The sequence below is a fragment of the Pyxicephalus adspersus genome, chromosome 4 (genome assembly GCF_032062135.1).
Source record: "Pyxicephalus adspersus chromosome 4, UCB_Pads_2.0, whole genome shotgun sequence".
Classification (NCBI taxonomy): Eukaryota; Metazoa; Chordata; class Amphibia; order Anura; family Pyxicephalidae; genus Pyxicephalus; species Pyxicephalus adspersus.
This window is the reverse complement of record NC_092861.1, coordinates 127,656,421-127,681,259: the sequence shown is the minus strand read 5'-3', so window position 1 is coordinate 127,681,259 and position 24,839 is coordinate 127,656,421. Positions and strand designations below refer to the sequence as shown.

The 24,839-nt window shown below is 38.8% G+C and overlaps 1 protein-coding gene across 2 annotated transcripts in view; it reads left to right on the top strand.

The window, feature by feature from the left end:
- Positions 1 to 24,839, top strand: part of OTOR (otoraplin) — a 291,057-nt gene that overhangs the window by 12,951 nt on the left and 253,267 nt on the right. The window contains exon 4 of one of the 2 annotated variants that reach the window (XM_072409592.1): positions 54 to 100. In XM_072409592.1, the coding sequence (XP_072265693.1) occupies positions 54 to 77 (24 nt within the window). In that variant the 3' untranslated portion in view covers positions 78 to 100. Of the gene's footprint in view, positions 1 to 53; positions 849 to 24,839 lie in introns of those variants that run through there. The other variant, XM_072409591.1, reaches the window with a different exon arrangement.

The window sequence follows — 24,839 nt, the reverse complement described above, 5'->3', positions numbered from 1 at the left end:
ACTCGCACGTTTTAGTGTTCAGAGACAAACTGTTTTTTTTCTTTTTTTTCCAGGCTGTTGATTTCTACTGTGATTAAAAATGAGATGAAGTTTGAAAAAAGAGGTTACAGAGGAATTCTCTACAGATATGTTTAAAGAATTTATTGCATGCATTTAGAGGAGAACTATCTATTTTTCCTACTGTTTAACAAGAAAATTACACAAAGTGCACTACCATCTGTTAGCTTACTGGTAAACAAAGAAGCTAGGTTCAAAAATAATTATCTATAGGTAAATCCATCTTTATAAATAGGAATCTACACCTGATAAATCTAGTACCTTGGGCAGGAAATGTACTCTAGAAAAACAACAGCAGATAGGTGCTCCTTCTGAAAATGTTAGTTCCTCCTAAGCCTCTGACCTGTATGTAGCATGGCAAGTCAGAATTTTCATTCTTCATATTAGTCTCAAGTCATCAACTCAAAAAGTATTGAAGCCAGAGACACCCAGTCAATTTTCTTTAAAAAGAAGGAAAAAATCAATAGCAGCCCAAGGTGGAGATTCAACAAGGCATTCTAGCATAGTTCCTGCCATCAGGGGGGTGGCTTAGATGGTCAAAACTGTGCATTTGCACATCAGATGCAGTTTATTTGGTGAATGGGGTCAACTTGATTGTACTAAAACATTTTCAGACAACAATTTCTTAATTAAAGTGAACTTATCTATGGGACATCTCTTCCACTGTATTTTTTATACTTGGCCTGCTCCTTATATTTCTATGCATAGGCATTGTGTATATTGGTATTACTATTTTTTCCCTACGCATGTTAAAAATAAATAATGTGCATAAACCTTTATTTTACTACTGACGTTGTTATGTTTTTATTTAGCATACAACTTTCCATAGCTCATCATGATACACAAATGAGCCTAAAGGTACTTGTATAAAGATACTTCATTGTTACTAATTATGGGCCTTTTAATGAACAAGGAGAAAAGCGCTCATATATCAGGATTGTACACTTCTCTTGTGGGATATCTGTTTACAGCAGGAATGGTATTTACAGCTGCTAAGTTGATTAAATCACTATTCAGTGTCAAAAACTGCCTTAGGACTAACTATTTGAATGTTTCTCCTGGAAACACAGCAGGATGTGAGTGTAAATCTCAGCAAAGTATCTCTAGTTGCCATGTGTATCCATTATATGTTGCTTGGCTAAAGAAAGAAAAGTCACACACTCTAATATTTCATTGGACCACCCTTAGATTTAATTACAGTATGTACAGTATGTATTCACCATGAAATCATTTAGATTACTTTATGCAATGTCGCAACATTTATTTTGGTCCAGCATTGTATTAATGTTTGCCAAAATCTTGTATTGATATTGGGAGAATTGTACAGCTGTCCAAAGTCTTCTCCAGCCCATCACAAAAACTTTCAATGGGGTTGAATTTGTGAAAAAATCCAATAATGACAAAACCTGGTCATTTAGTGTATTCAGGTGTTAGCTGATCTAACATTAGATATGAACCTAGACCTGACTAACTGAAGCAATTCCAGGTAATAACTGCCTCCACAGGCTTGAGAACTTTTTTGGGCCAGGATTTATAGATGTCCTATCCATCACTCTTAGGTCGTTTTTCCTAAATTTTCCTAAAGTTTTAGGATCTCCCTACTTTCAGTTCTAATGCCATTTGTTACTTGGACAAAAAAGGACTAATCTATACCAATAGGAACATGAGGAGCATGAAAAAACACAGTAAATAACTAAAGTTCCAATTTAAACTTCTGACATTCTGGCAGGTGGTTATTGCAGAAAGTGACAGGTGATGCCCCTTCTGCTATATCTGCGCTTACCTCCCTGTTCAGTACCAAGCTGCCAGAAACCAGGCAATCCCAACTCCTCTTGTGTGTGCTGGGAAGGAGTTCCATCATTTTATCACGGTCAATTACGATGGGAAGATTGGGGAAATAGAGAGGAGGGAAGATGTAGGCGCCCTGCAATGGAACAAGGATAGGTGTGTAGATGTAGGTTTAGTTCGCCTTTAAAAACACTTCACACTTCATTCAAAAAATAGATTGGTTTTTAGAAGAGTTTATTAAAATTCCAGAAATTGAATTGCTTCTTCTAGGGTTTATTCACACTATCATTCTAGGGGACCAGGTGAACCATAATCCCACCATTAAAGTTTTAGCAATTATATGACGCAGTACTTCAAAAACATAGTGATGTATAATGAATTGCATCAAACTGAATGCTAAATTAAATGGTTATTTATATTCATATTCAGAAATATTTACAAGAAACAATCTAGAGACTTTGACCTATCAATGAAAATGTGAGGTAATTAGTACCTAAATCTCTGGAGAAAGTAATCATATTGATTGTGCAGGTAAGAAAAATAAAAGGATGTGTTGCTATGTGCAAATATTTTTATTTTGCATAGCAGCATTTCTTTTAATAAAGACTGTTCTAATTGCTAATACCATGTGGGAAATGCACCATTTAATTGACCAAACACTTGCTGTGTTGATGGTAGTAATTACTTATCTTTCTGATAACAGATATGTCATTCTAGTGATCCTGAAATTCCTGCAAAGCAGCCCAGCCAGATCTCCAACATCAGCACAACAATCTAAGACATTGCATGGCTTTCCTCTCCTATCTGCCTATCTGTTAGCACATGTCTATGCAGTGCAGCCTGATTGGCTACAAGTGTTGCTCCTTCCTCCTCCCTTTTAGATTGCTGCTGTGCAGAAAATTGCAGAAGGCTGGGCTGAAGATGGTTGCAAGCCTATGGGCATATGTCTGCACAAGGGCACTGCGGATTCCAGGAGGAAGATTAATTTTTTTAGGTATATTTGGTTTGGATTTTATTGCCCAGCATTATCAAGCTGGGGCATTGATTAAAGGACCTTAGTTTCTCCTAACTTTAGGGTTGCTTAAAGACTGTAAATGTAAGCAGTCTTTTGTCTGAATTAGAATTGATAGATCTGTTAGATCAGTTGTTTCACCAGCACTAAACATCCACATCAGCATAATGGAAATTTTGCAGGGAGATTAGAGTGCTTTCTAATACATTCTAATATAATATTTGTAAATTGCTGGAGATGTCACACGAGGATAGCTATAAATAGCTACACATTTTTGGCAGACTGCAACTAAAGTGCTTTAAGTCACTGTATCAATAATATTTTTCTGTATTGACAACACTTTTGTAGAGTTTAGGGGACAGTGAATGTAAATCCTAATGTCACGCACAGAACCACTAGGGGGGGCTACGGCTTGCATGGAGGTGGTGTGAGCCCTGAGAAGGGCCAAGGCACTGAGTTTAAGAGTCTAAGCAGTAACCAGGTCTTCTTCAGAGCCTCTGATGGTGAGGATGTTGCTCCTCTGGTTACTGCCAGGTTGTGGTCCTTGGGCACACCAAGGTTGGCAAAACACGGTACCAAATCACAAAGCAGAAGGATAGTCAAGGAAGGCCGGGTTTGAGGCAGGCAGCAGGCAAGAGAGGTTAGGCCACACACCAGGGGTCATTAGCCAGGGATCCAGGAGACAGACACTAGTGACACTGGGGCCACTGTAGTAACAAGGAACACAGGAATACTGGAACAGCACAGGGAAGTTGGCTGGGAACCAACAGACTGGACAATGAGGGGTTAATGCTGGACAGAGGAAACACTGAATTAAACACCAGGTTAACAGGAACTAGCTCAACAGAACTAGGGGCTGGCACAACGGAGACACGTTGCACAAACACTGAGTGCTGTGTCTGTGCTAACTAAATAGCCAGGGATGATTAAGAGGCTATTTCCTGATTGGCCGGTGAAGCTGATAAAGCTTGCTAGCATAGGCACGCCCAGAGTCAGAACTGCCCGCATGCACAGGAGAGAGGCGTCTGCACTTTAGTGAGGAAGAGGTAAGTGTGATACCTAACAAAGAACTTCTCTTTAATAGTAAAAAAAGATTCATATGTTTCATAATGTTCATAATGGCCCCTCTATATTATTAACAAAGGATCTGGTTTCCCTAGTCCTATCTTGTAAATGTTGTTCTCATACTGAGGAGTGAGTGTATGTTGTCAGCCTTGGACTGGTTGTGTGTTATAGGCAGAATTGCAGCTTGTGGTTCGGCCTTTCAGTCTTCCGTTCTGGATATTATATATGAAAAAGAATACAAGATCCACTGACACTGTCCTGGCCTCCCCCCTTCTACAGATCACCTGCAATTAGTAGATGTGAAAGACACAATTTAGAGTTTTTATCTCATCTCCCCATCATTTACCCATGGCATCTAAGTGAGGTTATCATCACACTCGTTTAGGCTGAATCCTGGAATGCTTTTTTTGTGAGATTTCCCCCACTTTTCATTGATGAAACCTTCTAAGAAGAACAGTAATGATACATTCAACAATGTTGATGAATGGGGTAAGGAAGTATAACCGCTCATGTTGCAGGCTTTGTTTGAATTTTGAATAGTGACTAATATACAAATGCACATAATTTACAAGAAAGCCTGAAGTTGAAATGCGCCTCAAAAGGACATGCTGTGCCCCCCCCCCCAAAAAAAAAAATGCAGCACATTGCATGGCAGAACAAATCCAGTCTATAAAATGCCATCTGTATTTCTCAATTAAAGTCAATAGAATTTGCTTAGTTGCATTTCACACACATGTCCAAATCAGGAAAACAGCACCCATCAACATGAGCTCTAAATCCTGAACTTATTTTTAAAGTGTAACTAAACCCAGAAAACTAAGTGACCAGGAGGTGGTGGTTTTTGAGGGGACATGCAAAGTCTCATTTACCCAAAAACATTTTGTCCGATTTTCTGCTGGCTTTTTTGATTATACGGAGCTACTCCAGGCAGTGTAGAGCCCAGTTCTATTCCGGGCACTGACAAAAATGGGCCTAAATGCCAATGTAAACTTTTTACATCACCAGTGGTCATTCAATGGCTAAATAGGACCACTGTGGACCTGGAAGAGTTGGTAATGCAAATGGTGCCTTCGGGGGATTCAGCAGTGACGGGATACTTGACCCTGGAAACTTTATTGTTGCAGGGTGCTTAGAAAAAGTTTATTGTGTGCCATAATTCATAATCATAGCACACTTGCCCATGGTGGAAAAAGCTAATCCCTACCTACCAAGAGTGAAGTTCTTCTTTAAAGGGGACCTATCACCACATATTTTACTTTATTTAAAAGGATGCATTTCGCTGAGGCAGTAAAGACTGAAGTTCCGATACCATGCATGCAGGTGCGAGTTTAGGTGACATATGAAGAAGAACCCAAACAATGTTCAGCCCACGCTGGAATGAAGAGAGACGACGGGACAGCACAGAACTACCTAGGTTAGGATTTCAGAGGGATCAATGGTTTTCCACCTGTCAAGGTAAGTGTTATTTTTTTTACCTGGTAGTTCCACTTTAACAGGTATGTTTTACACTTACTAACAGTAGTTGATTTCTAAAGGGGAGGGGGAGCAGATAATTTCAGTAGACTTTGCATTTTACTGCAATCATCACATAAATATATGCATGCATAGAGCAACACACCAATGTTTTATCTTTAACGTTGTATTTACAAATGTAAGACATCTCCTGTACTAAGTAACTAGTGAGACCAGCTAGGCATGTAATATCCCAGAGCTACAACAAATCTTATTGTTAAATTACCATCTAGCATATCCATCTAACACATTTCACAGCTAGTAACACAGTGTATGGGAAGTAAAATAAATTGAAGAACGCACCAATAGGTGACAATAACATTTATTCATGTCTGAGTTGTCATAAAGTCTATTTCAATTTCTATTCTGCCTACAGCAAATGTTAGGAATACCAAGCAAAAAAAGTTAGACTAAACTATTCCACATAAGAAAACATTGCCAGCAGTCTGGAGTGATCTGTTGGGAGCATTCTCTGTGGGTCTGAAATCTTACAGTGGAAATATATTAATTTCTGCAGCTTTTTATTTAGAAAAGGAGAATTCACCAGGGACAGCAATCAGCCTTTTAATTGAATATTTAACAGGTAGTTTATGCAAAGTAATTAAAACTTTGCATGTAAAGTGTTAATCATAGCCTGGTTAGGGGGATTGAAGACATTTTTTCTGATACTTATTTGCATATATTTCAAATATTTCCCATTTGAGATCTAAAATAAATTTATAAGTAAAATAGGTATTTGATGTTTCCCCATGTTAGGAATTCTTATTATGGGACCCCAGTTACTACTTTATAGCTAATATCCTTTCGAGTCATGTTCTGCAGGCAAATACAAAAAATATAAATAAGCACATGTATGTGGTTGTGAGTTGGCAGCAGACATCGCTTGTCCCTTCCACAATATAGGACCTGCCTAGCTGCAATTTTTTATTTCTTTTGTTTAGTTTCTCTTTAAAAACATAGTGGGCACAGAGCGCAGAATTGCTTTGTAATTACCTTCCACGATAGATGTTTTTGGTTTGATCTTGCAGACAATGAAGGCCACATCCTGCCAGTCCTCCACCTCCCAAGCCGATCAGAAATCACTCTCCCATAGGTTCATATAGGATATTAAAACTTAGGACAGATCTGGCCTCTGGTTGTTTTTTTTTAGTTTTTTAATAGGTGTTAGGGAGTAGGAAATAGTTGAAGCGAGTGAAGAGGGGTAAGGAGCACTGACTGTTTTTTTTATTTCTGTCTGTGCCCCTGTTCTAAATATTTTTATCTCCAATGTCACTAGGAATCCAAGTGAAAGTACATACAAAATTCAGAGTTGTCACCAGAACCAATAAATAGAGGGTGACCCTTCAGGGGGATTTTAGTCACCATTGAAGAGATATTCTCTCACTTTTTGTTGAGTCTACAGGACAAGAGTTGAATTGAAGCCCCTAATGAGACACAGGTGTTGAACATAAATCTGGCAGTGATTTTAACATTCCCCTACTATAAAAAAAAGGTTTAGCCATTAGATTTTACCAAAGGTAGGCTATGTACACACGTCAGATGATTTTTGACCAATACGAGCTGTCGAGCTCGTCTCGGACAAGAATCTGATATGAAAGACATATGATGAATCACTGCAATGGAAGTAAAAGAAGGAGATTGCAGTGGGGTGCTTGTACGTTCTCCCCCCTTCCTACTCCATAGAGTAGATTGGCACTGTTTGCCAATGGAAACAATCGTGAAAGATAATTTCCAATGACATCGAGCGCGTGCACATAGCCTTACACAAATGTCACTTGAACAGATTTATCCATTGGAAAAGTTATTCTCACCTCTTGCTCTGTGGACAATTTTTTTAACTTACCAGGAATAATAGTGAATCACTCAACATATTACCTAAGCATCCTCTGGTATAATGGCTTACATGTCCAATCCCAGCAAAAACCTGGTAAACTATATTCTTCAAACTATTTTTGTTTCAAACTATGTGAGACTGAGGAATTTTTTAGACACAAAAGTAGATTACCAATGTGTTTTAAATCAATATTTTATTTAAACATGTTAAAACATGTTAAGTATTTTTGGCATTGATAATACAACACCAAAAGTTGCCATAATTGGTCAGACAAAGATTTATGGTTCCATGGCACCAACCAGACTTGTCATGTCTACTTTGTACATCTGGTACATTTTTTAGGTAAATATTGGTGTAATCTGTCAATTGGAGGAGCCAATACATTCTTTGCATGTTTCACTATTCTAATAAAGAAATGTAACCATATAATGAACTGCCTGATCTAAAGCAAAATCAGACCACTTATGATGCCAAAGCACGTAATACAACCAACACCAACGAGACAAACAGGGAGTCCCCATATAACTGATTAGGATTAGCAGTATATGTGATGCACATAAGGTGGCAGACAGGGTGAAACGTGTATCTGGCTTTCTCTGATCGGTTATGTCTGACGTAGCAAGGTGTCTATTCAAGAACAATAGTGAGATTGAATTCTCCCAGGAGGAATGCAGACAGCAATTAAAACCTACCCCTTCCACATCCTATCCAGAACAAAAAAAATATATTTTACATATATTTTACATATTTTACATTGCTTAAATTTGATTTTTTTTTTTAAAGTGGACAGCCTGAAAGGAAGAAAAAATTGAGTGAGCAGAGAAATTATCCAATGGGATAGGGCTAATGAATCTTACCAAGCTAGGCTGTCAGGCATACCTGCATTACAAAGCTGGCTACATAGAATTGTATATACTTTAGTAGTCCTACACCCAAAACTGATGTGGTATTTTTTAGTGGTTGCCACACTTGTATATCATCGCTACCTACATTTTGGGGTTCTTCATCAGTGATACTTCTTCTAATCTCTCAGGTCTTCCAGTCTGCCAGTTCTTAGATTCGGTAATTTACTCATATCAGGTATCTGGGTCCATTACTTGACATAAGATATACTGTATGGGATCTGAGTTATAGGCTTCACAGTACCTAAGGAAATAATAGCTCAGTGGGAGATTCTATGCACCAAATTCTGTCTATACCATAAACGGGGTTTACAGGACCCTGTTCGCACATCTTTGCACAGTAAAGCTTTTTATATATCAAAGGAGTAATTTGCACAGTTAATTTGCAAGTTAATCAACAAGAACGTTCAGTGCTTAAATCTCATTATGAAAAAGATACAAAGAAATGTAGGATTCTGGACATTAAGTCGTAATATAGAGGTTCGATGACCAACCTTGTCATCTTTAGGGAGGTTTGGACTTCTCTTTTGGGTGCCTCCTTCCCCATCATAACACAAACTGAAGATCTGCTGAAACCCTGGAAAATTCTTTCTGGAAAGCAGTTCAATAAAGGTGTTTTAGACATCTTTCACCCAAATAATTAGTCTGAACATTGGCGATATTAAAGGAACTAGATTTATTGGTACAGCAATGTTGACCTTTAATGTGCACAGGAAACAGATGGTTATGTTTTAATAAATGTAGTTCAGGTTATTTCATGTTTGACAAGCTGATGTCAGTTATTAATTACTGCTGTATATCTGAAAACTGCAAAAACAAACAATCTCTATGAATCAAAGTAAAAAAAAAATATTTGCTGTATATATTTTTTTCTATGTACCATTGGTCTTCAGTACTAATATTTTAGAATGATATAAATGCTGTAAGAAGCTTGGTGGATCTTTTCTGACATCTTGTGGGCATATATGAAAATTCTCATTTTATAGGCCATGTATTGTATAAAATTAAGTTACAGGTCTGGTTCATAATGAATGTATATTGTACAGAGATATTCTTAGTAAAACTAAAAGAGAACCCCTATCTTTTTCACAAATTTTCAAGTTCTTTGCCCTATAAAAAAACGGTAAAAGTTAACTATTAGGATGGATTTCAGAAGCAGCTGTATGGGAATGAAATACAGTTGCTATAATAAACCAAGGTTTTCCATAGTAATAAAAATAATGGCTGACATATTTTCCATGTTGATATAATCACTAACCCCTTGTTAGTCAGGTGGTTTATTAAAAAGGTATGCCAATGGATATTAAGTTCCATAGACATATACACCTTTAGGACATATTTTATAAATAATAATGTAGATACATCAAATGAGATATAAATAAATGAGAATTATAATTATTATTTAATATATTACCAGCAGGTTGTGTAATCAAATCGTCCTTTTTCTCAGCGTTGCTTAGGACCATAATTCCCAGAATGGTTTTGAATAAAATACTTAGCTCCTTTCTTGCAAATATGGGTATGCTGGTGCACTTGAACTGTGGGGGAAATAAAGTGTCTTTGATGGTGACCATCCTAACTAGGGATGAGCGAGTGAGAATATGAAGTTCGATCTCGCCGCGAATCGGGCCTTTCTCAATAAAAAATTTAAGTGAGAACAGCCTTCTGATTTGCCGGGAGGATGAGCTCTCGCCGAACAGGAGGATTTCCAGGGCTGCATCATGCACACTCGATCGCACACTCTTTTCAATGAATGGAGCCACAGCTGCAATTGTTGAGAGGATGCCCAGCACAGGAGAACCTCCTGACATAGTAATATAAGTAGCTCTTACAAATGATACATTTGAATCTGTAACAAATCATTTGTAAGAGATACTCTTATTACAATGTCAGGAGGAATTCATTCAGAGGAGTGTGCGATCCCCGGGGCACTAGAGGTTAATTTGCCCGGCAAAGGAGAACCTCCTGACATTGTTAGGAAGTTAATAAATCCCTAGTGTCCCAGGAATCGCAAACAGGGGAATTCCCCGAGAAAATATTCACGAGAAAGCCAGAGGCATTCTCGCTCATCCCCAATCCTAATATTAGGCATACGTTTTAAACAAAATACCTTACAGTCAAGTTAAGGAAAAAAAAATTTGTAATAGTTCCAATATCAAAGCAGAGGGGACAATACCAAATAATCCTAAATAGAAAAATAATAACCCTAGATAGAAACATAAAAAAAGAGAATAGAAACCTCCAACTATGGATCAACCACCTTTTAACTAGTAAAAACACTCGTCCCACATCTTATGAAAGCTTGCAGTACTGTTCCTGAGGGTGCTAAAAAGTTTATAATTGGTCATATTCAAGTTTAGTTTGTATTTGACATAGACCGCTACAAAATCATCAAAATCAAAAGTTATATTTATACCACTCCAACCATATCCACCACCTCCACCCATATTTCATACCTAAGCTCCTTCAGCCCAGTAATCTAGATGAGGTTTCTTCTTCTCTCATAGGCTTTGATTTGTTAAAGCTCCCCAAGGCTGGAGAGAATACACTTTCATCAGTGAAGCTGGGTGATCCAGCAAACCGGTAATGGATCTGGTCCAGGATTCAAAACATTTGCTAGCAAATAGCAAATTACTTTGAAAAAATCAATTCCAGGTTTGCTGGATCACCCAACTTCACTAAAGAAAGTGTATCCTCTGGCGCCTTGGAGAGCTTTCATAAACCATGGCCAAAATCTCTGTACACTATCTGTCCACTTGACCCAATCCCCTCAGATCTACTCTGTGCCCACTCTTCCTCTCTGGTTCCCCCACTGAAATATACTAACCTCTTCTACTGGTATCCTTCCTTGTATTGCTATGGTCATTCATATGCTATTGTTTTCACAATCCTGAAGAAACCCTCATTAGACCCACACTTTACTTTCTAGCTGCTTACAAAATTGGTCAACAACCACATCAGAGCTCAGTCACAAGGCAGCTTTTCTCTCCTCCTTCTCCTAGATCTTTCCTCAACTTTTGACACTGTTCAGCTCTCTCTTATGCAAATCATGAATCCCACTGATATCAGTGACACTTTTCTTTCTTGGTTTGCTTCATATCTGTCTAACCACTCCTTTCAGATTTCTTTTAGTGGAAATTCCTCCTTTCCTCTCTGTTGGTGTTCCTCAAGAGTCAGTGCCCCTGATTCATCATTGAAATCCGCGATCGCTGGAAGCGCGATAATACGCGCGACCCGCGATCGCGGATTACCGCGGTCCGGGACTCGAGTGCGCGCGTCCACTCTACAAGATCGCGAGTAAAAAGCTGTCGGATAAGCGCGGCTTCGTGCGCGAGCTTTTTCGGTTGTTGAATAGCGCGATCGCGCACGATTCCGGATCGCTAATACGACTGCGCGATCGATAATACGATTTGGCTTGATGAATCAGGGGCAGTATGTCACACTTACCTCTTCCTTGCAAAAGAGCCAGAGCCTCTCTCCGATGCATGTGAACAGTTCTGATCCCAGGCACGCCTGCTCTCCCATGTTTTGTCAGCATTGCCACTCCCGCCGGGCAATCATGAAATAGCCTCTTGATTGCCCTTGGCTATTTAGCTGGCTCAGCATTCGTGCAATGTGTCTCCACTACTGCTAAGCCCCTAGCTCGTCTGAGCATTTCCTATACACCTGTCAGTTAATTGAGTGCTTTCCCATTCCAGGTCTTGTGCTAACCCCTTGTTGCACTTTAGTCTTTAGTTTCCCAGCCAGTTCCCTTGTGCTGTTCCAGTGTTCCCCCGTGTCTGTAGTGACCCCCGTGTCAGACATGCTTCCTGTCACTTCCTGTGTCTTTTGTGTTTCCCTGTGTCTTCAGTAACCCCCATGTCACTAAAGTCTATTTTCTGGATTTCTGGTACATGATCCCTGGCTTTGTTCCTTACTTCGCTTGTCTTTTGCCTGCTTCAACCCTGACCCTGACTATTCACTGCTTGCTGATTTGGCCATTACTTAGATTTTGAGCCTTGGCCCTTTCTTGAGCTACTAACAGCGTCCCCTACTGGTTCCTTTTCTCCAAGCGTAACCAGTTTGGACCCATTCTCTTTTCTCTGTTCACCTCCTCACTTAGCAGTCTCATATCCTCCTATGATGTGGAGAAAAATATGTAATTAATTCAAATGGAGCGTTTTTTAAGAATGGGCAAGTCAGTTTTGGTAAACAACGCACTTTCAGATAGATTGGATAGAGTAGAGAAAATTCGATTATAAACTCTAGTTCAAAATCTCTGAAATTTAGGTCAGTTTGCCATATATGAACCTGTCTTCTTCCTTGTACAGTCTTAAGCTGTGTACACACTTGAAATAATTATCGATGGAAACGAACGACTAACGACCGATTGTCCAATAATCATTAACAAAAAATGTGCACAACAACTGACCAACGACGCTGACAAATGAGGATTGTTGCTGGAAATGAACGACTGTCCCGGCGGATCTGATTGAGCGACGATCGTTCACTATCTATTGTGTGTACGGTCGTTCAGTGATCGTGGAAGTTTCTGCAGTACACTTTCTCCTTTACATGTCACTTCCTGCATCGTTCAAACGATCATATACAGCGTGTGTACACTATTGGTGGATTATATTTGAACGAACATACCGGTACAGTATGTACAGAATTGTGCACAATATGATCTTTCAAAATAATCATTGTGCATATTCGTTAGTCGTTCATTTTCTAATGATAATTGTTGCAAGTGTGTACCTAGCTTTAAAGTGGAACTTTGCTGCAGACAGAGGCAGGCGATGATTTTGCAATAAAACATAATTACCTTCTTGATTGCTGTCTTCTTCTAAAAAAAATACAAAGAATACAAAAAAACAAACAAAAAAAAAAGCTGAGCTTTGCATGTGTGCTTCACCACAGGATACTTGGCAGGACTGTCGGGACTGAATGAACTCTGGTGCGACTGTGTTTGATTAAAATGATCTTAGCCTAGCCAATCAAGATACCCAAAGATCAGGCAGGTAAGTAAATTTTATTACAAAAGGGGCATAGCCTGTTTCTCTACTCTCTACCTATTCTGACCTCCAATGTCACCTAGAATGCAAGTCAAGGTACATTCAAAATTCAGAGCTTGCACCAAACATCGCTTGTCCCTTCTGCCATATGGGATCCACCTGATTGCAATTTTTGTATTTCTTTAGTTTATTTTCTGTTTAGGGGAGGCTAATGGATCAAATTTAGAAATCTGCTCTAGGACCATGTATTAGTGCACATTGTTTTGTAACTAACTTCCACTATAGATGTTTTGAGCGAGATCTTGGAGAGAATGAAGGCCACATCCTGACAGTCCTCTACCTTCCAAGCCACAAATCTTTCTGCCATAGGTTTATATAGGTCAACTTAATAGTCAAATGGACAGGATTTGTTACAATACAGATACAGTATCTGGTCTCTGACATTTCCCAATGATTTGCACAAGCTCTCAAGGTAGTATTTTGGAGTGAATACCCCAATTTAAACTTCGTTTGAATTTGACAATATCAGAACAAATCCTTCAAGGGGATCTCATGTTTTTGAACTTAGAATAGAAAAGTCTCCAATTCTAAATTAACCTTTGTTTAACCACCAGTGAAAGCAATATGGACACAATATGGACACATGGGAATTGCCCCATAGTGGTGTGAGGGGTATATAACACATGTTATCCATGTGGATAACACATGGCACTCTTGCCATGGCACTCTTGCCATGCCTTCTGTCCCAGAATAAAAGTGAATAGGACACATCTGGGCAATGTATGGGAGGTCTACATCTAGGAGCATTAACTTTAAGGAATACTAATTTAAACTCTTAGGCGTATTAACATCAAGGCCTCAAAAGATACCCAGGAGCAGAAGAAAATCTCTATATCAGTTCCACTGGGATCAATGCATCCTGAATGTGCTTTGTGATAATTAAGTTATTTGTACTGCCCAAAAGTAAATTGTACACTCCCACCCCTTCCAATGATTTTTGTGCTTTAAGTGTAGCTCTATTACCCTTGTTTGACCCTTGTTTCTCCAAATAAATTTCAAATTGTGTTGCTGCAGAGCCAGGAGAACATTCTGAGGCGTTTGGATGAGGGGTGTGTAGAAAGGGGAGCTGGGGAAAAATGTTAATTTAAATGTTCGGATCCTACTAAACCAAACAGGGGGAACATTTCCCATCTATCAAGGTCTGCATAAACTTAATGAATCAAAAGGGGGAGTTTAGCTAAATATAGAGTATATAGAGTAAGCTTCAGGTGAATTCCAAAGTAGGAAATTGATTGTTTTCCCAAGTGGATAATTAGGTTCTAGGAGATTGAGAGAAGAATGTGAAAGCCTAATACTAAGTGCAACAGATTTAACCATGTTCATATGAAGGCCAGAGGATTTAGGAAATGATAATAGGAGCTGAAGAAGGTTGGTTAGTGTGGTCAAGGGGGAAGTAATATACAAAAAAACATCATCCATGAAAATGCATATTTGTGTATGATGAGCCACAACCTATGCCTTAATGCCTTGGTGTGGGTCCTAATAGATAATGCCAAGGGTTCAAGCACACACATGAATAAGAGAGGAGAGAAAGGAAAACCTTGTTTAGTCTGCTTTTTAATATAGACCTATGTCCTTAAATATGATATGGGCTAATGGAGCATCATATAACCTGGATAAAATACACATAAAATGGAGACAAAACCCCATCACCTATAGGAGGTAGAATAAATATTTCTAGGACAGGCTATTCAATGCTTTCTGAAGATCAATAGACAGGAGCATAGTCTTTCTTGGTGGCTGTCTTAATTTGAATTGACTAGAGAGATAAGATCAATTGACCTTCTAGTCTGGTCATGGGCTTGATGAAAGAAAAGGAAACCTACCTGATTTGGATAAATGCATTGTCCCAGGAAAGAATATAGTCTGACATAAAGTATTTTGGTTTTCATAATGTTCAAGTCACAATTAATTAGAGAAGTTGGCCTTTAATTAGCTGATATACAAGTGGTGATCACTTGGCTTGAGGATAATGCTGATAAAAGTTATCATGTGGAAGTGGGGCATTTCAACTTTGGATAAAGTTGAAAAAAAATAAACAAATGTTGTGCAAAGTCTTCCAAAATTTTGTTTGTAGTAGAGTTTAGTGAAGTTTTTTTGGCCTGGCTCATCACTCAATTTCAGATGTTTGATTATCTCCAATGTTTGCCCACTCCAGAATATCTTTGTGGGAAGTTCATGTGGTGCATGCGTCGGTGCGGCAGGAAATTCAAAAAATGTTGTATTGGATTCAATACAAAGAAATCTTTATATATATTATACATGCTACTGTAAAGTTATATCACAGCTTTTAGTATTTTTATTCACCCTTGTTTTAACATTTTTTTTAATTTAAAGTTTATTATTACATTTATTAAATATTGGACATATTCTGGTGGAATTTTAGGCCTACAATGCAAAAATACATTTTAATGCAAAAAAATGTAACGCTTTTTGCGTGAAAATACGGACAGAACTAGAACGCCAGGGGGGCTAAAGCTCTCCAAGGCTGGAGAGGATACACTTTCATCATTGAAGCTGGGTGATTCGGCAAACTAGGAATGGATTTCTTCAAAGAAATTTGCTAGCAAATGTTTGCTGGATCACCCAGCTTCACTCATGGAAGTGTATCATTGGAGAGCTTTAATAAATCAGGCCCATAGAGAGAGATCAATGTTGGAAAATAAAGCATCCAAACTTGGTAGAGCTGGACAGACCTCCTATCATTGTGCAGCAGTAAATGGTGGCACTGGATACCGTGGGATCTTATTTGGATCCTTCAAAAGTAATTATTAGTTAAAAAGAACAATAAAGACATTTTCCTCTTGTGCTGTCTCATTATTTCCAGGGCTGCTTTAACCCTTTGCTGATATGGGTACTATATACCCCTGTTCTCATTCCCCAAGGTGAGGAGGCAGATATCTAGGAGCACCTCTATTAAAGGGGGCCTCCTGATTGCAATAACTCCCCGTATCTAGACTATTACAACACTGGAGACACATTGTGGGCAAGAGGTCCTTCCTTCCAACGGCTGTCCTTGCCACTGTTTAGGTCAGACAGCCTGGTTTTGCCCAAGGCAAGGGGACTACCAGCTCGCCTTTTTTCTTTGTTATTCCAGATTCCAGAAGATGTTTTTTGGACAGGAAAGGGGGCACACATACTTGCTGATCAATTTCCTATCTAGGAAGGTCCCATGTGTATTAAAGGGTCTGGGGTCACCCAAGAGTAAACAATGGAGAAAGATCTGGGTATTCTGGTAGATCACAGGCTATAGGGTTATTGATCAGTGCTGTGACTCATTCATACATTGTTTATTTAAGATTGAATTAGAAAATTTGTAAATCCTGAGTGATCATCAGTCTTGTTTAAGATTGGTGCTGATAATTACCCGGTCTTTATCTGGGTTAAGGTCTTAAATGGCCAGGCCAGAATGACATTCATTCATTTCTAGGACCTGGGTATGCCGGAATTGTACACTTGCACAATCACAGCTTACTTTACATTTAACAGAACATTGCCAACAGGCAGGAAAGTTTGTTTTATTGCATAAGTAACATGCTATAAAGAGCTTCCTTTTCACATTTTTTGTATTTTTGTTTAGTTTCGATTTAATAACAGCATGCAATGTCAATCTGCAACTTCTAAAGGGAGCAAGATCATTTCTTGTAATACAAGAAGTATTGACCTCATCTTAAAACTGTAAGTTTTGGGCACCATTTCACAAAAAGTAAGTTATGGAAACAAAATTAGTGCGGAGAAGAGCAACTGATTATCAATATGCATGAAACACTATGCATGCAACTATGGGAAAACATTACAAGAACATTTTTTCCCTCGGAGAAAGACTTTTTACCTCTGGTTGGCGACCACTGAACTAGAGTACAAATGCAAAATTATGAGATGAAGAAAGAAATTAGATTATTTGCTCTCATATATTCTAAAAAAAATATCTAAATTTATTTTATGATTTCTGATTGACTTCAGTTCAGTTTTTTCTGGTAAAAGAAAAAAAAAAGTAAATACCGTATAATCATATGAAAGAATAAAACGAAGACAGTAGAGCAGCAGGGTTTTTTTGTTGTAAAAAATTATTGTATGCTTGTCGAACACCTAACAGCAGAGAAAAATTAAATACAGTTATTTAAATAAATAGTCTTTTGGTGGTGTATAGGACCTGGTACTATACACATTACTAGGGATGAGCAAGCGAGTTTTTAAAACTCAGTCTCGTGGCGAATTCGTCTGTTCTCGCTTACCGAAATTGTAAGCGAAAACGGCCGGTGTAAGTTCGCCAAACGAGAACGAATTAAAAAAAAAACAAAGATTGCGGGCTGTGCTGATTAATGAATGCAGCTACAGCTGCATTGATTGATTAGCTCAGTGTGCGATCCCCGGCACTAGAGGATAAATGGGGACAAGTCTCCCCATTCAAAACCTCTAGTGCTCTCTGATTGGCTGAGGAAAGCTTTGCTTTAATTACCTCTTGTGCCGGGGATCATTATGATTTCCTTGATCGGAAGTTCGAGGAAAGTTTCACGAGAATGCCGGAGGCATTCTTGCTCATCCCTACACATTACTCCTGTGATGACGTTATCTGTTAAGTGATAAGTGTTTAACAATCGTAAATATATTTACTTCTTTTGATACATTTATATAATTTTAGGGGTTAGCATCTAATTTAGAGAACCTTCACATATCTACTGATTGTATACCTGATAATCATGCAATGAAAGATGGTTTTAGGGTGACACCAGTCTCCAAATTGTGCTCCTGTATTGTTACCTTTTCATACACCCATGGCAGAGACTACAAGCAGCTGTGCTGACACACATTGTAACGCCATGTGTTACCTATGATAGCGGATAAAAAAAATGTAAATGTGCCTGTGGTAGTTTTTTTATGGTACACAACGCTTAAGAACATTAAATGCTATCCAGGTAGAACTTAAATCAACTTTATAAACTAGCCTACATATTTCATAGAGAGTGCAGTGACTCCTGATCCCACATTGTCATTGTTTTCTTGTAGGTGGGTTGGGGTGCCATTCAGAATGACATGTAAGGCCGTTTATTGTGCATTACTGCAATATTATTGTATGCATATAGCTAAAACGATGCCTCCTATTTCATCTCAGAATGCTGGGAGTTGTGCTACACAGGGGGAAGGGTTGAGACTCACATGTGCTGTGAGCAGAAAGTTAGGCCTAAGTCAGTTTAAATTGGTCAAAGCAGCTTCCCGAGATCCAGGCCCTGCTTCATTGTATTTGAGAGAATAGGATGTAGGTTCACATGTTGTCAGAATGTACCAGGAAAAACAGGAAGCCGTACAAGAAGGAATTTATTACAATCATACATTCTGGCTGTTTCATCAGTACCAAATACTTCAATTGTGTGTCTACAAAATAGGTTCTTTTTCCATAATTTTTTAAACAAAAAAAAATGATAGGTGTAATGGTGGAGTATGAAAAAAGTAAGTATATTCTTGGCTTTCAAATCTAAAGATTTCTAGTTCAACTTTCAGACAGATGGCCTCACATTTTCACCAAAGCACTTTATTACAATGCTGACTGCCAGCTGCTCATGCAGTGAAGCAACAAAGTAATCACAAACCATAACATTTCCATCACAATGCTTCACAGTTGGTATGAAGTTCATCTTCATAAATGCTGTTTTCAGTTTGCACCAAACATGTTTACATTTAAAGTGGCCAAATAATTTTACCTTTGATTTGTCAGGCCACAGGACATTGTTGCAGAGGACCTGGTCTGGCGCTACCCTGTTTCCCCGATTATAAGGCACTGTCTTATATTTTTTGAAATGCAAAAATATGCCCTAGGTCTTATTTTCAGGGGATGTCTTATTTTTCCATGAAGAAGACTACAGTACACATTTATTGTTTAAAATCACTCATGATCACTCATGTTCCCTTGATTGTCCCCTTCTGATCACTCATGTTCCATTCATTGTCCCCTTCTGATCACTCATGTGCCGTTCATATTCCCCTTCTGATCACTCATGTGCCGTTCATATTCCCCTTCTGATCACTCATGTGCCGTTCATATTCCCCTTCTGATCACTCTATGCCATTGATTGTCTCCTTCTCATCACTCTATGCCATTGACTGTCCCCTTCTGATCACTCTATGCCATTGATTGTCCCCTTCTGTTCACGTACCGGTAATTAGGTGTAGGGATCTCCGGGCAGGTAACTCCATTAGGGCAGGGATCAGCAGCGTGCTTCCTGGTTCAGAATCGCGGGGGTGCGTGTGCCGGCTTTTTACTTTCAGTTTGGCTCTGCACTGCAGCCAGGAGGAGACACGCGCTGCAGCCAGCATCAAGGAGACACACACAGGATCGGATATCGGGGGATGTCTTATTCACGGGTGAGTGTCTTATTTTAATTAATTTTTCAAAAATCGGGGGTGGCCTATTTAATGGGGATGACTTAAAATCGGGGAAACACGGTATAAGTTGAACAGCAAACCGTAGCCTTGCTATAAATTTTAGCTTGAACAGAAAAGACTTTTACCTGGTGTCTCCCATACAATTATAATTTGTGAACCTTTTTGTCTAATTGTAGATGTATGCAATTTGACTTTCTTGGGTAATTTGAGATTCTTTTTAGCATCAAATTTTGACCAGAATCTGCTGGACAAATTACCCGTCTGATTGAAATCCATGCTAAGTGTAGATTATTTTGCTTACAGTGAAATAACTGATATTAAATAATTTGACATTCCTTGCCAGTCTTATAAGTATCCACAATCTTCCTCTTTCTGAGGACCTCAAAGAACTCCTTTAATCTTGACAAGATGACACAACATCATATACCGGTACTTTCATTTTGTACTATTATACCTTTCAATGAGGGACAAAACCGCCAGTGAAGGGAGCATGACATGTTCACTATACAGGCTGGTGGAAGGAGAGTATTATGAGTGATAAATAGTGTACAAATGAGACGTTTATTAGAGAACACGGCAGGTGTCCTGACTTGGCTGGTTAGTATAATCTATTATAAATCTACACTCTTTGCCTGTTGGAAAAATCAACAATTTTTATAAGGTGTAATACACACGACATACAAAGTTTCCTGCTTATCCTCTGTCAATATTTGACCAAACCATCTATTGTTATTATTATTATTATTAGACAGTATTTATATAGTGTCAACATATTTCACAGCGCTGTACATTAAAAAAAAAATATAAATATATATACATATATATATATATATTTTTTTTAAATGTATTTAATTTATTATTTTCACATGATTTTGTGTTTCAAACGTTATTATACTCATACTATTATATTATACTGTAAAATAAATTTTCATGAAAAACAATGTACCGCTTTTAGACAGAAATGAACCGTCCAGGAGGTTAAATAGGGGTTGCAAAAGACAGATACAAAACAATAAAAAAGGAAGAGCTTACAATCGAAGAGCTGGTCTGGTTGTTTTCAATAATTCGTTTATTCAGATAAGTACGTTGCAATAACATGCATTGTAATGCCAATCAGAATGTACACAGTAGTGCACAGGTTAATCTGTGCTTTATAGTGTTCTGTGCAGCTTAAATAGCGCAGGTCAGTCTTGTTCTGCACTGAGATGCATGCACAGCCAAATGAAAAAGAAATGACCACCTTAATACAACACTATTTATAAAGCATTGAATCTGATATTTGCGGGTGGGAGACATTTACTGCCATTGTAAATCATGGATCTGGAAGATTCCCACCGGAGAATGTCTGATTCACTGTTTTATAAATAGCCTATGGGATATGTTTGGTTAATCTGGGTTGTATAACACATCAAGAGTGATGACACTAGGGGGAGCTATTGGATTGATTTTGTGCTTTCCAAAAAATAAAAATGTATGTTGCTGTATTTTCTAAAAATAGTACTACCACTTGTCTTTAATTTCCTTATATTGTATATAAAAATATAATACTCATCTAAAAAATATAATTTGTGTTCGCTCATTTTGCAATTTGCTCATCACTTTTGCATCAGTTATCAAGATTAAAATTAAAACTTCATAAAATCACTCCTGAATTGGGTGTATTTTAAAATACAATTATGATAATCAAATGATTCCCCCACAATTAGCAGAATAAGTGCATAAATAATATGTATTGTGGGTTTTTTTCTTTGAGATCACCTTTACAGTAGAGACCTTCTAACATGAGCCACTCCACATGGAAAGCACTCAGCTTCTAATCATCTCTCTATCTTTCTGATTACAACCTTCTAAGATTAATCAATCGATTGTGAAGGGTTTGCTTAAATGTCAGGTAGGTGTAATCGGAGGGGCAGAGAGATGATTACAAGGGTTTTCTACCTACTGGAGTATGTCATAGTGAAGGATATTTTAAAAGCAACTCACAGGGCCCATTTACACCTTTGTGATGCAGTGCATTGCATTAACACATTGCATGCCTTGGCAAGAAGTGTGGATGTACATTAGATGCAATGCACCACAAGATTTGTTATGGTGAGATGTATCAGAAATGCTGTATATAAATAAAATGCATGCAATACATTGCTTTAGGAAAAAGCTGGATGCTTTTCAAGAAGCACAGAATTTTTTTTATGTCAAAAGCGTTACATTGTTTTGCATGGAGATTTATTTTATACTGTAGGCCTATAATTCTTAGGACTAACTCACTGAAATATGTCCAATAGATAATAAATGTAATAATAAACTTTAGATTAAAAAAAATCTGTTAAAAAAGGGTACATAAAAATACTGAAACCTGTAATATAACTGTACAGTAGCATGTATAATATATACAGTTATTTTGTATTGAATCCAATACAAAATAATTTGAATTTCCCGCCACACCTCCCACACGCATTGACGCATGCACCAATGTCACTGGGAACTTCCCGGGAACGTCAGTGCCAGCTGAAGATCGGAAAAAGAGGATGTGGCAAAAATACGGACACCAGAAGACGCCAGTGGGACCAGATAAGTGTTTTTTTAATGTTTTTAGCTACCCCAAGTGTGGCTCAGGGTTACCGCTTTCAACATGTTTTTCTTTACCCAGAGCCACACTCGGGAATACCGCTAAGGGGGTTAAAGTAAAGATAACAGAGACTGTTGATTTAGGTAAAATCCGGTTTCTTCATTCCTTGCCTTTTTCCCCTGTTGGAGCAAATTGTACCAGGGGTTTCTTTTGCCTTCCTCTGAATCTACTATGTCTAAAGGGTTTTATATCTGGGAAATGTTAATTTCTCTAGTGGTTGAACTTGATGGAGTTGAGAGCCCCTTAAAAAGAAATGCACATCTGAAGCTCCTCAAATAAACGCACAAAAATAACTGGGCCCCTGAAGCTCAGAGATATGGTTTGTGTTTGTTGCATTAAGACAGCCTTTGCATTTGAACAAACCACAGCAAAAAGAAAACCAGACCATTTTTTTCGGGGCACCACACTGATATTGCGCTGGGGATGTTGCAATGCAGTATCCAAAGTGCATTGTGATACCTTTAAAATTTATTATTACCACAATACATCATAGTGTGCATGGTGCATTGCTGTGCATTAAAGTATTATACTGCAATGGTTTGGAATAAAGTGCAGTTATGATTAGGTTCACGCAATAACGTTTATTAACCACCTGAGCGTTACACTGAGGTCTAGATTTCTGTACCAAAAGTGATCCACTGTTTTTCATGAAATTTTTTTTTTAAATTGTAGATGCACAGCGGGACCATGGAGGTAAGGATGTGACAAAATTACGGGGTTAACCATCCTAGCCATTTTTTTTTCCCGACCTTCGTACGGGCATACCGGCTAGGTGGTTAAACACTATTGCAGTATTTCTTGTGTATTACATACATTTCTATGTTGCATTCCTTGTTGTTAAATTAACTTGTCAAATGTATCTTTAGGCTGAAGTGAGGTATAAATCTAATGTTTTGAAATGGTTTTCTCTTGTCCCTGTTTAAAATTTTTTATACTAATGCTAAATGTCAATGTTATTATTCACTTTGTTTATTTTCTCTCTTTTTAGAGCTCTAACTCTGCATTCAGGATCCCCCTCTTCTTCGAACTGTGGCAGATTGACCTCCTTTCGAGAATACCTTCAAAGATCTGGAACAACACCACTTGGTAGAGCCAGCTACCTGACTCCAAGGATGTTTTCAAGTGTCTATGCAGATGGTATTCCATCCACCACTGTAGGGACATTCTTTTGCTCTTGTCTCTAGTCACTAGTTTATGAGGCATGTTTGCTCAATGACTCCCCAAGGGGGTTCCCTGGAACCAATAAATAATTTCAAGGGCTCCTCAAGGCAGGAGAAGCAGGGATATTGGTACTTACAAGAACTCATGTAATGTGTCAATTATAATATTCTTTTGTCTAAACGAAATAGTTTTTTTATTGGACAATAGACAGGACCAATTTCAAAAAAATGTTAAAATAGAACCTTGAACTACTAACTCGATCTACTGGCTGGATAAAATAATACAACATTAGGGATGAGCCTCCGGCATTCTCGTGAAAATTTCCTCAAACGTCCAATGGTTCCGCAAAATTTCAGCAAACCGATTTTGTGAAACCATTGCAAGAGGAAATAAAACAGGAGGATTCCCAGAGCTGCATTCAGGGTTAATTAACCTCTAGTGCCCGGGGATTGCAGAAGACTTCCAGGGCTGCATGATTAACCTCTACTAAATGTATCTGTTATGCAAGCGGGTGTGGACCCACTGTGCCACTGACCGGGTATACTCCAGAGGGGCGTGACTAAGCAGCTACCAGGTCTTCACTAGAGCCTCTGAGGGTGAGGATAGGCTTGAGCTGCGGGGTAGATGCCAGGTGCCACTCCAGAGCAATCCCCAGGCCAGTGGCAGCTGACCACAGAAGTCAGGAAACAAGGATACAGGGCCAGGATCAGGCAGCAAACAGGCAAAGTCCAAAAACGTATTTCCAAGGTCAGGCAGCAAATAGGCAGAGTCCAAAAACGTATTCCAAGGTCAGGGTCAGGCAGCAAACTGGCAGAGTCCAAAAACGAAGGCAAGGTCCGGTACACAGCAAAGCAAACAGACAAAACACCTTAGCAGTGAGAGTAATGCAGGTAAGCCAGAGATTGCTCAGGCAACTTCCTGTAGTAGGAGGTTCCTTTAAATACCTGCAGGACATGAGCCATAGGCTGTAGGAAACAGAGGGCGTGTATGTGTTACCTCAGAGACACACCCACGCCAGCTCAAACACCAGAGCAAGTCTCAGCATGAAAGAAACACTGACATGGAACATAGGTAGTGGGTTACCAGAAAGATAGGACCCGGCGCCCGTGCCTGCGATTAGGAGCAGTGGCGCCGGCACGGCTGCAGTGCTAACACTTTCATTTGTAAGAGATACTTATATTACAATGTCAGGAGGTTCTTCGTGCTGGGCATCTTCTCAATGATTGCAGCTGTGGTTGCATTCATTGAGAAGAGTGTGCCATCCCCGGGGCACTAGAGGTTAATAGACCTCTAGTGCCTGGGGATCGCAGAGGATTTCCAGGGCTGCATCATGCAGCCTGTTCGGCGAGAGCTCGACCTCTCGGTGAATCAGAAGGCCGTTCTCGCTTACATTTTCAGTGAACGAGAAAGGACCGATTTGCCGCAAGATCAAACTTAATATTCTCGC